The sequence below is a fragment of the Lottia gigantea genome (assembly GCF_000327385.1).
Source record: "Lottia gigantea unplaced genomic scaffold LOTGIsca_25, whole genome shotgun sequence".
In the NCBI taxonomy this organism is placed as follows: domain Eukaryota; kingdom Metazoa; phylum Mollusca; class Gastropoda; family Lottiidae; genus Lottia; species Lottia gigantea.
This window is the reverse complement of record NW_008708752.1, coordinates 1036128-1051125: the sequence shown is the minus strand read 5'-3', so window position 1 is coordinate 1051125 and position 14998 is coordinate 1036128. Positions and strand designations below refer to the sequence as shown.

Genomic DNA, 14998 nt, shown 5'->3' with positions numbered 1-14998 from the left:
AACTGAGTCTTATACTTGACTGCAATCATTTCCTTTCAGTACCGACAGAAATGGTTGTCATTAAAAGACATGAATCATGTTTAAATATACCAAAAATAGAGTTCCTACTCAGACAACTCAGACCGTTTCTGTCAGCTATACAGAAAGTTCCTGAAATCTCTTTTATTTTGTAGACAATCAGGGCACCTTTAATAGCCTCACCTGTAAATTTGATATAGAAAGAACAATGACGGCATTTCATATTTTTTTTTTTTACAATTTTAATTTTTTCTTCCAGTTGGGCCAGGTTCACTGCATTTTTTGGACTTTATACTGATAACCTGCAACGCCTTTTAACAGGTTTAAAACAATAACAGCGTTTCACTACAACAGTTAAACCTCGTATTAGAGACCCAGGTGATGAGTATTCATGATGAAAAGTGATTTTCAATTCGACCAATCGATGCGCTTGCAAGTGGCCAATGTCATTTTTAAGGGTTGGCACGCACCTTTATTAAAAAATAGCCATAGTGGATAACGTACGATTTAGTAACTGTGTGTGGAAGAACAAAACTTGAATAAAGACAGGGTAATTAAATTAATAAATTAACCCATTGTGTAGGTCCGAGCACGTCGAAGAACACCCGACAGTATAGTCTAGGAAATAAAAAAAATCCCGTATTTCTTAGGCTCTTTAATATACACTTCTGTATATGTATGATTTTGTCTAAAACTTAAGGTCTGGAAACTACTCCTGGTAAATTCAATTGCAGTCGAACAGGAAGTAAGACTTCCAGTCTGAGAAGTAATCATGAGATTAGTATCTGAAATATAGCTCCACCATCAGCTGACAAAGTACATATTTAGACGACTACCTTATAGCCCCTGAAGTGTGTATCAACACAAACAAGGAAGTGAATTATAGATCTATAAAGTTGCCCGATAACCTAGAACTTTTCCAACATTATCTATCAGAGTCTGAATAAATGTCTACATGTTTTGGACTATCAAGGGACGTATTAAATATACATGTAACAACAGACCCATTTGTTATTCTGATTTGAACCATACATAAACATGCAATGGGATTCAGAACGTGAAGAAAAATTTACTGGATCGATAGACCAGCAAAATAATCCGTGCATTGTAGCGTATAAAGGTTTGTTTTATGGCGGTACAGCAGTCAGGCAAACTCTGTTTTGCTCTAATCAGAAGAAGGTAGACATTTATACCTGTGTGGGAATTCTTTTTTGTTATGCTGTGTTGGATAAAAATTGCAAATCTATAGAATTAGAACATATATGTTTTTTGAATGTACTTTAAAAGGAAGGTTTTAGGTTATGCGTCTTGGGAAAAATAATGGAACTGAAACCAGTATATCAGTATTCAAAGATGAGTAAAATATTTTCATTGGGAAAGCCTTTAGGAGACTGTGTTGTCAACTAATATGCGAAACCGGAAGTGAAATATACCTCCAAAAATGTAATAATAGTCCTTATAGCATTAATTGAAATGAATTATTGTAGTGTGTTATAGAATATAATAATGGTCATTGGTGCCCGTATCACTTTCAAAACGACAGAAATACACCTTATTCTTCTATAATCAGGAAAAACGAATTTCGTGTGTGGGACAGCAATACTTTGAATACTTAGGATTAAAGTATCCAAAAATAGATTTGTCTTACCTTGCATTTTAAATCACTATGTAGAATTCAGCAACAGTGTATATAGAATGGTCTTAATATTTGTTGTCAATTGCATTGATGAGCAAAAGTGATTCTTATGCAGCATGTATTCCTATTACAGTATTAATCTTAGCCCTTTTCTCTTTACAGATTTCTTACAAAAATGTTCATTGTAATCATCCTTCTACTGCTGATCCATCGAGTTGAATTGGAATCCGCAAGTGAAAAAAGAATCAGGTGCTTGTTTCCAGATTTTCTACAAACGACAGAATCCAAGCCATGGATATTAAACCACACAGATCGTATTAATACTTATCATGTAGAGGCTGATGAAATGACTGTTAACGATTGCAGCAAAGAGACTCTCAAGTGTTCAAGTTACCGCCGAGAATGTTGGAAAATCGTTCAAGGTGATCGCTTCCTCACACGTCACATCGAATCCGAATTTACAGACAGGTTTCTGTGTTTGAAATTTCTACCTAGAAGTAAGAGTGTCATTCAAATCAGTACTTCTCATATCAAACCGGGAACACCCAACGATTACTTGTGTCGTGACCAGTGGTTGGCCCTAGACCCATGGCCTTGGATTTCACACGAACACTATTCACTGGATGATAAAACCAGTTGTCCATTTACAGGTGGTTACAATTTTGACATGTATTTCAATAGTGGACTAATGAATATTAATCATAAGTGTACCGATACTATACCACCTGTACGAATAGAAAGTGATTGTACAGAAGGCGAGGGCATCACTTTCAGATTCCGCAATAGAAATTGTCTTCACACTGAGGGTAATTTTGATCTCGTCCAAAAAACAACATGCATTGCATCATGGGAAGAAGGTGGTGATAAATACGCCATCTTGCGGAAAAACAATGATCGGTATTTTTGGTGTATCCGGGTGTTATTTTCGCCTAATGGCGACGTAGCGAAAATATTTGTGTTTCTTGATTGGGTTTGTCAGTCGGGTAACATCAATAATAACAGACTCAAATATTTACAAATGGACAAAATTGGAAAGAAAAACATCACTCACGAATGTACTGATGAATTTTACGCTTGTGAATCGGTGGGTGAATATTGTGCCACGGAGGTCAAGGACGTGTGTCCGAGAACATGCGGCCAATGCCATTCAAACGAAACCATACAATACTGTACCTTTCCACAGTCTATACTTGGAAGTTGGGTTAAAAGTACGTTACAAGGCAACGAAAAAATTGCCATCGAGAATTCTTCTTTGGTTTACGCCCAAATCGGAAAATTCCGATGCGTTACGTTTGACAAGGAAATTATTCCATTGCGACGTGTGTTATTACAAGAATTCTCAAACGGATGTTATCCGCGATTTTCGTGTCTGCAGTACAACACACCGTCTCCTAGTGTCATGCGATTTAGATTGAGCAAAGTTATGTTGTGGCCAGTGTTTCTTTCAGACGCTCGTATTTGTGACGATGACAACTTTAAGACATTGGTCGATACGGAGAGACTCGACATTAAGACGTCAGAAACGTTTCCGCTACAAAGTATCGTTCGCGAATCAAACAACGAGAATTACGTGACGTGTAATTTACCATCTTCCATGAAAAAAGTAAGTGCTTTCGTAGACAATCATGGAAAACAGGGATGTATCGTACAAGGGACGTTTTCCAAACCAAGAACAATATTTTTGTCATATATGCAAAATGGCGGCGTAACAGACACAATTGAGTATAGATGTATAGGCTCTGTGACGTACATTTCCAGTTTAAAATCCATTATAATTTCTCGACAATTAGATGCAGGTGATAAACAGTATTTCTGTTGGATTGTCCTGAATAAAAATGAAATCATTCAGGTGCCTGCGGCTTCGTGCAATACATTTACAGCTAAAGCAATCCAACGTGGTGACGAATCGTATTCAAACTTATTAATGAAACGACTTATATTGCAAAAGGAATCCTCGAATTGTGCAAGCGCTAATAAAACTATGGCTCATTTAGCCCAAGATTGGACGGTGCCTCCACCATTTTCCAAAGAAATTTCTTCAGCATCAGCTGCAGGAATCATAGGAATTACATATCCATATGTTTTAATCTCGGTGATAATGTTGAGTGTGGGATTCTAACAAATTATAAACTCATAGAAATAGGTTAACAAATAATCAATTCCAGTTAAATATAAGCAATGATTAATGTTTACATAAATACAACTTTACACTGTAAACAATAGCTTTCGTAACACGATAATCACAATATTTAGTTATCGTGTGATCTATAAAAGCTATAAAACGCGACTTATTCATTATTCACAATTTGAATAGAATAGCCAAGTGCTGATATGCGACTGGATTTTGATGATTTCTTCCCACCATTAATCTTAGCGGAAATGCTTTAAATATGCTTTATATAGATTAAAGGGACATGTTCGCCATCCGTTTGACCAGTCGCACTTTAGTCTCAGAAACATGATTTTTTTCGTTTTGCTAATCATATATAGTCTTCACGAGTCGTCTTCTATTGAGACTCTGCCATATATAGAAAAGACATGCAAATAGAAAGTGAAATTCCTAGTTTGAGGTATTTTTGAAGGAATTAAGCAATTATCTTACATTTATAGTACTTCTATAGACTATTTACATAATTATATCAAGACACAAATCCAACCTCAACAGTGGCGAACCATGGCCTTTATAAACTGAAAATAAATTGTGTTGTTTTCCATTCTTACTGAATACTTGTGAGAGCCATTCTCCCGAATAAATGAAACGTATATTAAACCGGAAAAAGAAAATTGCTGGTCTTGCAGATTTCACGATGCACGATTCCACTTCAAGTTCTTTTTGGTTATCCCTTTATTCAAATCTACATCTCTTAGATTTCGAGGCGGAATGAAATTATAAATTGTGAACTATGAAAAACAAGCGTCTGTAACTATAATTGGTGATGCATAATATTGTCTGCAACATATTACCATAATGAATGGCAGTCATAATTTTCCGGAACTATGTATGTAAGGCTTTGTCAATACTGTTATGTGATCACATGATTCTGTAGTCATGAACGACCAGCCATTAATTTTAAAATTGCCAATGATCACATGACAATTTGGACATTATCCAATGGACATTTTCCATTCATTGCCGTGATATGTTGCAGAACTTTTAAAGAACTTTGGCCGTTTGATATTGAGGTAAAGTAAATGACTATGACTATAATAAAGAAAACTCTTAATCAAACCAAAGATTCACCAAGACGGCTCCCTTGATTGTCTAAGATTGTAAGGTTTCATCATATTTTGAATGCAATGTTAATATGAACTGATGAAATGTAAATTATCAATTATAAGTAGGCTTTAATATTATCATGTTTTGTAAAATTTAAATATTTACATTGTTGTTATTAAAATGTTTATTATAAAAGAAGTTATTTTTATATACGCCCACATGAAATGGAGCGTATATTGTCATTACCTGTGTCCGTCCATGATTGCTCTAGAAAACAAAATTTTTGACGGCGTTCATGTTATATATCACTCACGGAGGGGCTCTTTCGAAAGAAATTTAGCTCGTAAACGCAAAATTCTGTTCTGAAGGTTTTTCTGTATGAAATGCATTTGGTAAGAATCTTAAACTTATCTTTGGTAAATCAAACATAATCAGACCAAGGACCTCGCTTGCATAGCATAAATTCATCTCCGCAATGTCCAATTACTGCGAACTGTGTCTTATACTTTGACATCAAAAACCACCTTTCTTGTATCGCGGAAGTTTGCAAATGCAGCAATTTCATTGCATTGAACACTACCGAATACAGCCAATCAGAAACAGAAAGTCTGTAAACAATAAGCTATAATATTAACAGTCTGTCGAGGGCTTTGATTGACTGTATTCGCTGATATAAGAAAGGTGGCTATTGCTGTCAAGGTATAAGACGAAGTTCCTACTAGCTTGACATTGTGAGGATATAGTCATATCTAGATCTGCATCAACTATTTAAAGTTTTAAGTATGTCTGGATTTGATGTACAGGAATACCATTCCCGGTGGGAATACCACTTCCGGTGACTGATTTTTTTTAATTTTGAGGTTTTTTTACTAGTCTGTAAATGAAAGAACAGACTTGCTGTATAATCAGATTCGAAATGATCCGAAAGAAATTCTCGTGAATAAAAATGGAATATTGTTACCAAGAAGCTTTAATCCAATAGCCAAACCGGAAAATACCATTAGCACATTACAACTTAATAACATTGGTAAAACCTCGATATCACCATTTAGAAAATTCCCCAGCCAAATAATTAGCGTAATATTGGAAACGTGCCAAATTGCAAGCAAATAACAAAAATGAAGTAAAAAACATGATATTTTGGAGGATACGGCAAATCAATAAGAAATGTGAGTCGTAGATGTTTTTAATGTAATTAAAAGATAAAGCTGGGAATAATGAAAATATGTGCTTCAGAAATTGGTTTTAATATTCTTAATACACAATCCACTGGCGCCCCCTCGATTTGACATCAGGAATTAAAACTATTATATTTCACAGCAAAAGGGATTAGGGATTAAAGAGATACGGTCGTTTAAATACTCGATTCACCAGCCAAGAGTGTGATGGAACGTGAATCCAGCTACCTCCATCTTCACAATGTCAAGCTATTACGAACTTCGTCTTATACCTTGACTGCTATCATTTCCTTTCAGTACCGACAGAAATGGTTGTCATTAAAAGACGTGAATCATGTTTAAATATACCAAAAATTGGATTGGAATACAAGAAATCAGAGCCCTCCACAGAAAGACTGTAAACATTATGGCTTACTCTGATTGGAGTATTCGCATTTACATAAGAATGGTGACAATTGCAGTCAAGGTATAAGACGCAGTTAGAGGTAGCTTGACATTGTGAGCTTATGATGAGCTACCAGTATCAGTTGGGCTTCAACATCTACTCCGCCTACGATTGGATGAAACAGAAATTGATTAGAATTGCGGAAGTTTCATTATTCAGACATTAAATTGATACCATTTTGCCCAACCGAATAATTGCTGGACGACTAAAAGTTATTGTTAAACTAATCGCAGACGAACCTAATTGAGATAGACGATGGAGACTTAAATTTCCATCATTATTTACAGGAGGTAATTAGGGTACCTAATTAGCTATATGAAGTGTCTGAAAGATTTTAGTCCCGTCAGATCGGGTGTCGCTCTGTTACGAAGGCTTTTGTCTTCAATAGTTTATGCTATTTCCAATAGCCCAAACACATATAGTGGGACTTTCCATTTCACTCCATTTTGATATCTCAGCAAATCAGAACACAATTGAAATATGTTTTATGGTTTATAAAATGGAGTTGCGTACCCTTATTAGTGAAACGATGAGGAACGTTTGATTTTAGAAGTTTATTAGGGCCCTTATGCATAAAACAGATGTGCAATTGTGACCAGATTGTTTTTGGCCGATGTATTAGTGACGAAATTACTGTGACCAATTTACCCTGTTACTCACTTTTTTCGCGACCAAAGTACCTGGTCACAAAATTACTGTGACTCAACTACCATATTATTGTGTCCAGTTCTATGTCACAATTTCCCTTCTGACCAAATTACTGTGATCTTCGGATTATTGTGTCAAGTTTTCTTGAATAATCAATTTGCCTGATCAATTTTTCCAGTGACCAATATCTTGTCCTCAGATTATTATGTCCAGTTTTCTTTGCGACCTTTTTGCCCTGTTCCCAAACTGCTGCAACCAACATTTCTTCCTTTTTTCTATTAATGTTCCTTGTTTTGTAGTGCTGGGTCACATTAATTGATATGACTAATATATACCAACACATGAATATTCATTAATGCTTTTTTTTAATCACATATCTTAATTATTGTTACAAAATGTCAATCATTAAAGTGAAGGTCGTGGTTAGTACTCAGGCATATTGTATTTATTTATTTATTCATCAAACAAAATAATTTCCTATGTAGTTTGATGGTAATAGGTCTAAATATATCAGTGTAAAATTGAGCTATTCAAAATGAATTAAAGAGACGGTGTTTTAAAATTTTATTCCTTTGGTATTTTAAATTATTATATACAGGGAAACAGATCAAGATATTTTATTTTATATTTTTTCTATGGTTAATTATTATTTTAATTCCAATATAATGGCATGAATATTAGTCCAATTCTCCACCCAAATTTTCGTACTTTTTGGAATTTTTCGACATTTTCGACATTTTCGGTGTTGATTTGTGTCATGGGTATATGTAAGTAGTCTTCAGAAGTTTTAGAACTGCATGAAAATCGTATAATCTATTCAAATTCTCAAACTATAAATTTTACTTTTTATTTCTATAGATGTCTTTTCTAATTCTGAACACACATGTATTTGAAGAGGCTTCAATTTCGACGATGAGCTGTGAATACTATTACCGATTAGTTTAGCTAAATTTCCGTTGCTTAGACCGTCGAACGGATGGTGAACCTGTCCCTTTCAACGATTTTCACTGCCATTTAAATTTACATTCCGGCTTTCACTCAGAAAGAAATTGACATTTTAGCTTTATGCCAATTCAGCTCTCTTTAATATCAAATGTTAATTGTTAGCCAATTATATTATATTATCATTACAGATTAATACAGAAAGAATGTTGCGCCTTTTTAGTCATATAAAGCTTTGAATATCAGTATTTCAGCAACTTCTCTCGTGTTTTTGTCTTTGGATATTGAACAGTAGGCCAATCCAAGGTAGGCCAATGCATGTAAACTGCGCAATGATTCTACAATCCCTCAAGTTCGAGGTTTACCATTTTCGGAGTTCAATTGTGCCTTGGTCTCAGAAACGGGAATTGTTCAGATAAGTTTATCAGTAATAGCGTTCACAGCTTACTTAAGCCTTCATTGATGACATTTTTGGAAATATGTCGTTGTCTACCCTATGGTTGAAGCTGTGGGCAACTGGATTTTCTACGATTGTCAAAATAACTAGCGGCATCAGACAGCATTCCAGTTTGGTCGATTTTAGCAACAAAAACTGGAAAATCGCCAAACGCCGTATTCATACATTTCGTCTCCGACATAAAGTTGAACACATTGTAGTATCTCTTTCAATGGCACTAAACTCCCATCATTCAGTTTTACTGTAAAAAAAAATATTGGTGTATTTTCAGATGGCGACATTGTTACCTAATAAGGCAATGTTTACAAATGGTTTCAACTACTTTTGGACGGCCATTTTTCTGTTATTGCCTGCTACCAGCTTTATTTTCATACGTATTTTGTTTACTAACTCGGCAATTGTCTGCTTTGTTCCATCCCATATGACGATTTCTATGGGACACTTTATGCATGAAGTTTGCTGGAACAAGGAAACGTATGAACCATTGTACCCAGTACCATCTAAAAATATAACCCAAGGCGAATTGTTGACTGAAAAACCACTGATTACATCTTACCATGCATGGTTCCCTTACATTCTGTTTGTGTTGTTTTTACTGTTTACGGTTTTCCAAGGAATGTGCCATTTGGTGAAGAGAGGGCTCGACTACCGGAAATCAAATTCGGACTCTAAACTTGGTGAGAGATTCCTAGCGGCAGAGCTCTCACAACGGATTGAAGAATTATCTTCCCAAAAGTTTCGAACGGTGTCCTTGATTTTTCTAAAATTTTTGATTTTTCTAAACGTTTTGGCTCAAGTACTTTACCTATTGTCAACGTTTGGTTCTAAAGAAAAAAATTCAGAGTACATGTCACCCGACGGAGAGAAACAGAATTACACTTACACTGACCAGGCCTTTCCAGAGAGTGTCTTATGTGAAACGAGGGTAAGAAGATTTTCCACTATCGAAACATACACAATACATTGCAATTTACCCATGAATGAAGTTTTCAAAAAATACTCCATTCTCCTGTGTTTGTGGTTCGTGCTGGTGGCAATTCTTTCCCTTGGTCATCTGATCTGCTTGATTGGCTTCTGCTTTCGCAAGAACTACACCAAGAGATTATTCTCGAAAGTTCTTCCCAAAGAAGATGTTCAACACGTACTGAAGAGGATCCAAGGAACCGATGGTTTGTTTATCTTGTGGTCTATCTACAGAAAAGAAGATTTCAACGTATTTAGGGATGTTGTCCAGTTGCTTCGAGGATCTTTTCAATCGGATACTGATGATGACCAACCTGACAAGAAAATGGCAATTGCTGAAGGAGTTCCTCAGATTGTGGTCGAACAGGAGGATCCTGATGATGGTAAACTTGATGTGCCGAAAGTATAATGAACTTTCTTCAAGACTGGAGTTCGTAGTGCTCATTAATTTTCCTTATTTTAATTTAGTTAGCACAGTTATTTCAATATTACTTCAAACTTCATTTAGGAAATTTTATGGCCGTTAAAGCGAACTTCTGGACAAATATTAAAAATCTGATTTTGCTTCTTAGCTGATTTGTTTGTTCAGACATATTGATCTGATTGTATCTCATGATGTTGACCTATATATAGTGGTAGCGGTTGTCGAGCGCGAAGCAGAGCTTACTCTTTTCAAAACACCTGATGGTACTTCTATTTGGAGGAATCTACTACTATACAATATCTACTCTCGATTTTGCCATACTTTGGACGAGATTTTGATTAACGGAATTATCTTGCTTGTACGGACTTTTATTTGATTGTTTCTCTTTTAGTCCAAAGGTTTGAAGTGACCTTTACGCAATTTAGAATTTCAGCAAATGCAGGCGCACCTTGAGCACTTTTTTAACAGTCAAAATATTGTGTTATTGTTAATTGATAAATTATGCGAACATGCCAATCCAATCACTCATATATACAAATACATGTATAGCCTACACAAACTTATAACCTTAGACTACTTGCTTATCTTACATAAATACAGTGATATAAACTTACTGCTATCGGGCGAATATAAATTAGTGGGAAGACAAATAATTTTGCCCCAAACCTTATTAGAAAATAGAAATTTTCTTTGCTATCTCTTGATCTATGCGAATAATAATGACTAATTTTGAATTAAATTTAAAATCGTTAAACTGGAAAAACTTGACTGTTTAAACTCGCGTACAATTTTAACACTCGTATATATATATCCTCCTTCCCCCCTTACATCTCTTTGAAATATATGTTGGTACTCCTAGTAAAAATGCTTCACCGTTTACGCCCCACTTGCTTTCGGAAGTTGCCGAGATTGTCGAATGTAACTTTTTAGTAAAGGCATCTTCACAATCTCAAGGTAAACGAACATCGTCTTATACCTTGACTGCAATAGACACCTTTTTCGTATTAAGGACGTTTGTAAATGAAGCGATCTGATTGGATTGTACGCCAGCTTATACAGCCAGTCAAATGCCTTGACAAAAAGTCTTTGAACACAAAGCCATAATGTTTGTGAAGACGAACTGGTATAGTAAGTAAGTTTGCTTCCAGATTTCTAGAGTAAACGTCCAAAATGAAAACTAGCAATTATTGAAAGATTCAGATTTATTTGTTTGTATTGTTGGGCCCTTTTTGACAGCATACATCAAAATACAAGATATAATATGATAATGTATATAAATATAAATATAACACAGCAATGGGTACATCATTTGATAGTGATTTACAGAATGCATTGATCAGTGTATATGGTATAACAAAAAGTGCGCTAAATAGGAAAAATGAAATGAATGGAGTTTTACGTCCTACTTTTCTGAAGGTAACTTCACGTAGTATGCAATGAGGAAATTTTCTGCTGGCCTGGGGCGAAAGCCTACTTTTTTAGGATTTCTAACTATCGAGGGATCTTTAACGTGTACAGCCTGTAGCACACGGGGCCTTGGTTTACTGTCCCATCCGATCTACTATAACAGGCACTTTGTTAACAAAAAAGATAAAACGTTATTTTATATGCTACACAATGCTACAACAAGTATGGCTAAGAGATGACAAGAATATAAAAATGATACAATAGTATGACAAATTAAACAAATTGAAAGCAGGGTTTTTTCAAAACACTTTTGGCGACAGAAAACATATTACACTACGAGATATGATGACAATATTTTCGTTGCTTTTTTTCAATCGTTTTCTGACTGGCTATAAAAACTAATGACGTCATATGGAGAGTAAAGAGTCACAAAAACAGAACGAAATATTATGTTTAGGATTAATATTTTAATCAGATTTCATCTAGCCTAGATAAAAGAAATCATAATATTATATAATAAAATAAGCACACTTATGTCACTTTTGGACATTTGTGACACTTTGCCAATTTACTGCCACCATTTAGGCTACTACTTGCCAAGGTATAAATTCCATGGCTTATTGTGAATTAGTCTAATTCACACAAGGAGCGTCCAATGCCATGTTTAAAGTCGGTTTTAAAGATCCAGTACAATCACATTCCATCCACCCGGTTTTCCATACTTTCGATATATCCGTTAGATCTTCATGGGTATAAAACCGTGGAGTTTTGTTCATATCTATCACGAGGTGCGACTCTTCACTCAATTCAGTACGAAAATAAAACAATGGAACTGAAACATCGGAACAAGAATTGCCGTCTGCTTTCTTAACGTTATATTCGATTTCACCAAATACATATTCTTTTAAAAATACTCCAACTGGTGGAATAAAATCAAAAGCGAACGTAAATGACTGGTCGTAAGTGATGACTGGAGACGTATCCGTAACAACGTGTAAGGAGTTGGACGATTTGTTGTACACGTAACGTTCGGGAGTTTTATAGGTTCCCAGTTCAACTTTTCGACTCAGAAACATCTCGAGGTGTTGTTGCAAATCGTTGAATTGAAAATTGATGAAAATTTTCTTTTTTTCTCTACTTCTTATGTCGTCTATTCTTGCAAGACGAATAAAATTCTCTCGATTAGGTTCCAAATTTTTAAAAACATCATGTTGAAAATAAACACTGACGCCTCCGAAATATTTTTGGTTTTCTTCGATTTCTGAAAACAGACTTTTGGGTGCTTCTATTTCAGGAGTAAATGTTGAACCTGGACGTGTTTGGGTTAATATAAAAATGGATATGGATCCAAGGCAATTTAGCAACAGACCAAACAAACATAAGCAGAAAATCTTCCGATTAAAAAGTTTCTTCACACAATTTTCGCAATTTGTGACGAAGAAAAATATGATCCGAATTAAATTTCCAAAGAGAATTACACTCGCTTTAGACAGTTGAAATATACTTAAAGACTCTTCTCGACACCCAGCTGTTAAAATGTTCAAGATTACCAGGGGCATTTCGCCCAAGAAAATAACAACCAAAGTCAATATATCATTACTATTTTCACATATTTTACTTTCCCACAACTGTATCCCTTTAATGAAAATTTCAATAATGTTTAGGAAAGTCGACAAAATGGCGAAAGCGAGAACTGCCTTTTGAATTGAGGGATCGACTGGTCCGAAGACTAACCCTTTCTTTAAGTCCTGTAATTCCACATAGAATAACCAATCGACAATAATGTCACATAAATTTAAAACTAGTACAGATATATAAAAGAAAACTTTACATTTCCCATTCTCATCCATGTTTTTTTGGTAATAAGTCGGAATTCCGTAACAATAATGTTCTTGAGTGTCAAAAATACATGGTTATATTACGTTAACACACATAACGTTCACTGTTATACAATTCTGTTCACAGTTCACTAAGAATACAGTTATTGAATAATCCGAAATGGAATAGTTTCTAAATCATATAACACAGTTATGAAACACTGCTATAACTATTACGTTATATAGCAACACAAGAAGCAATCTCTTTCAAAACCGACTATTCAAATCTTCGATTTCCTTCTTTTTTTATGTTCACATAACACACTTTGTTTTTTGTCAAAACGATCAATATATTGAAGTCTGTTTTGTATGTGTAGCCTAGTCCTGTTTAAATAAAAAAATGAACTAGAGCTGATCGAAGCCTGCATACGACTCTATCAATCAAATAATGTTACTGCTGTGAGGTTTAATACGTCAACACTAAAATTAATCTTGGAAAATTATAACCTTTGAGGGCAAAGGGGAAAAGATACTGAATGCTTGTATAGTAAATTTGGCATGCCTTGCATTTTTTGGTTTAAATTTAGACTTTGATGTCAGAAAATTGTAAATTTCTTAGAAATTTAGAGTAATACGAAGAGATTTAGAAGGGAAAGTAAAAGTGGGCAAATAGTTTTTCTTGTTGTATTAGGTTATAAATAGAAAGTATCCGGGGAAATAAATTAAGCTATATTAAACGTAAAATTACTAATCTATTTATATAGATCACTGGTAATATAGCCTGTCTGTCGTCTGTCAACCAGCCCCTCTGTGTCTATGCGCAGTATAGATGTCGTTAAGATTTGTATTTAATTGCATTAGATGTGTCAATGAGTTTGTCAGATTCTTTTTCTGGTGTAGGTTTAAAAACTGGTACGTTTTTCTGGTATTTCTGTCTCTTCGCCCCCTCTACTATCAATAGGAGAGAAGCTGATGTTGTTGTCCCCACTTCCATCATAATATGGTAGTGTTTCTCCTCCTGTATTATCATACCAGTAATTGTTGTCCGTTTGATTTTCCCTGTTGTCTGCTGTAGCTTTTTCTGTAACAGTTATTTCGCGTTCGATTACTTGCGCCGCGCTTCCACGACAATGTTACTCGGGATTTCGCGTAAACGAACGGCAAATACGAAATGATGCCCGAGTAACATTGTCGTGGACGCGCGGCGCAAGTAATCGCACGCGAAATTTGAATTGATCGCACTGTCCGCCATGTTCTTGTATTGCACATTGGGATACTTGCAGAAGTAACCGGCCCAGGTGGGAAGGTTTCTAAGGCCTAGCGCGAATGATGACGTCATCTCTAAAACAAACGCATTCGAGCTTCCACGAGTAAGCGCGGCGCAAGTAATCGAATTGGCAATAGGTGATGATGACACCCCGTTGTTAATAGACTATATGACCTTAGGAGATCAGTTTAACCTAGAATGAGATCTATGGCCAGTACAGGTATGTGGTGTTTAAATTTTATGGATAAGTTGTATTGATCTGGGATTATCTAATTGGCTCTGCTCCAATGAGGTTATGAATAATGTAGTGAATATACATATAAGAAGATAAAATGTCTTGGACATGCCAGTTAATTAAAAATGTTATGGATAGGGCAATTCACAATGAAGATTTCACTCGATTTCAGTATCAAAGTGATAGAATACACATATATTTATCGTACTCTTTCTACAAACAAAGCTGTCTTTGTCATTCTTCAAGAATATCACAAAATGGCTAAAGCATAGATGTGTGGTACCAGTGCTAAACCGGATCTGACTCAGATCGGCAGCACTATATTTCTTGCAATACGTAGTACT

At 35.3% G+C, this 14998-nt stretch overlaps 3 protein-coding genes across 3 annotated transcripts; 2 read left to right on the top strand and 1 right to left on the bottom strand.

The window, feature by feature from the left end:
* Window positions 1–1056: 1056 nt before the first annotated feature.
* LOTGIDRAFT_160489 (hypothetical protein) lies at window positions 1057–3773 on the top strand (the record flags this gene model as incomplete). Its single annotated transcript, XM_009055619.1, has 2 exons — window positions 1057–1138; window positions 1918–3773. 2 exons carry the CDS (start codon window positions 1057–1059, stop codon window positions 3771–3773), a joined length of 1938 nt encoding a protein of 645 aa, XP_009053867.1.
* A 4551-nt stretch (window positions 3774–8324) lies between these two features.
* LOTGIDRAFT_232050 (hypothetical protein) lies at window positions 8325–11231 on the top strand. The gene is made up of 2 exons (XM_009055618.1): window positions 8325–8390; window positions 8813–11231. The coding sequence occupies exon 2, from the start codon at window positions 8813–8815 to the stop codon at window positions 9911–9913; it is 1101 nt and encodes a 366-aa protein (XP_009053866.1). The 5' UTR covers window positions 8325–8390; the 3' UTR covers window positions 9914–11231.
* Window positions 11232–11967: 736 nt separating this feature from the next.
* LOTGIDRAFT_160487 (hypothetical protein) lies at window positions 11968–12894 on the bottom strand (the record flags this gene model as incomplete). Its single annotated transcript, XM_009055617.1, has 1 exon — window positions 11968–12894. One exon carries the CDS (start codon window positions 12892–12894, stop codon window positions 11968–11970), a length of 927 nt encoding a protein of 308 aa, XP_009053865.1.
* Between the last annotated feature and the right edge of the window lie 2104 nt (window positions 12895–14998).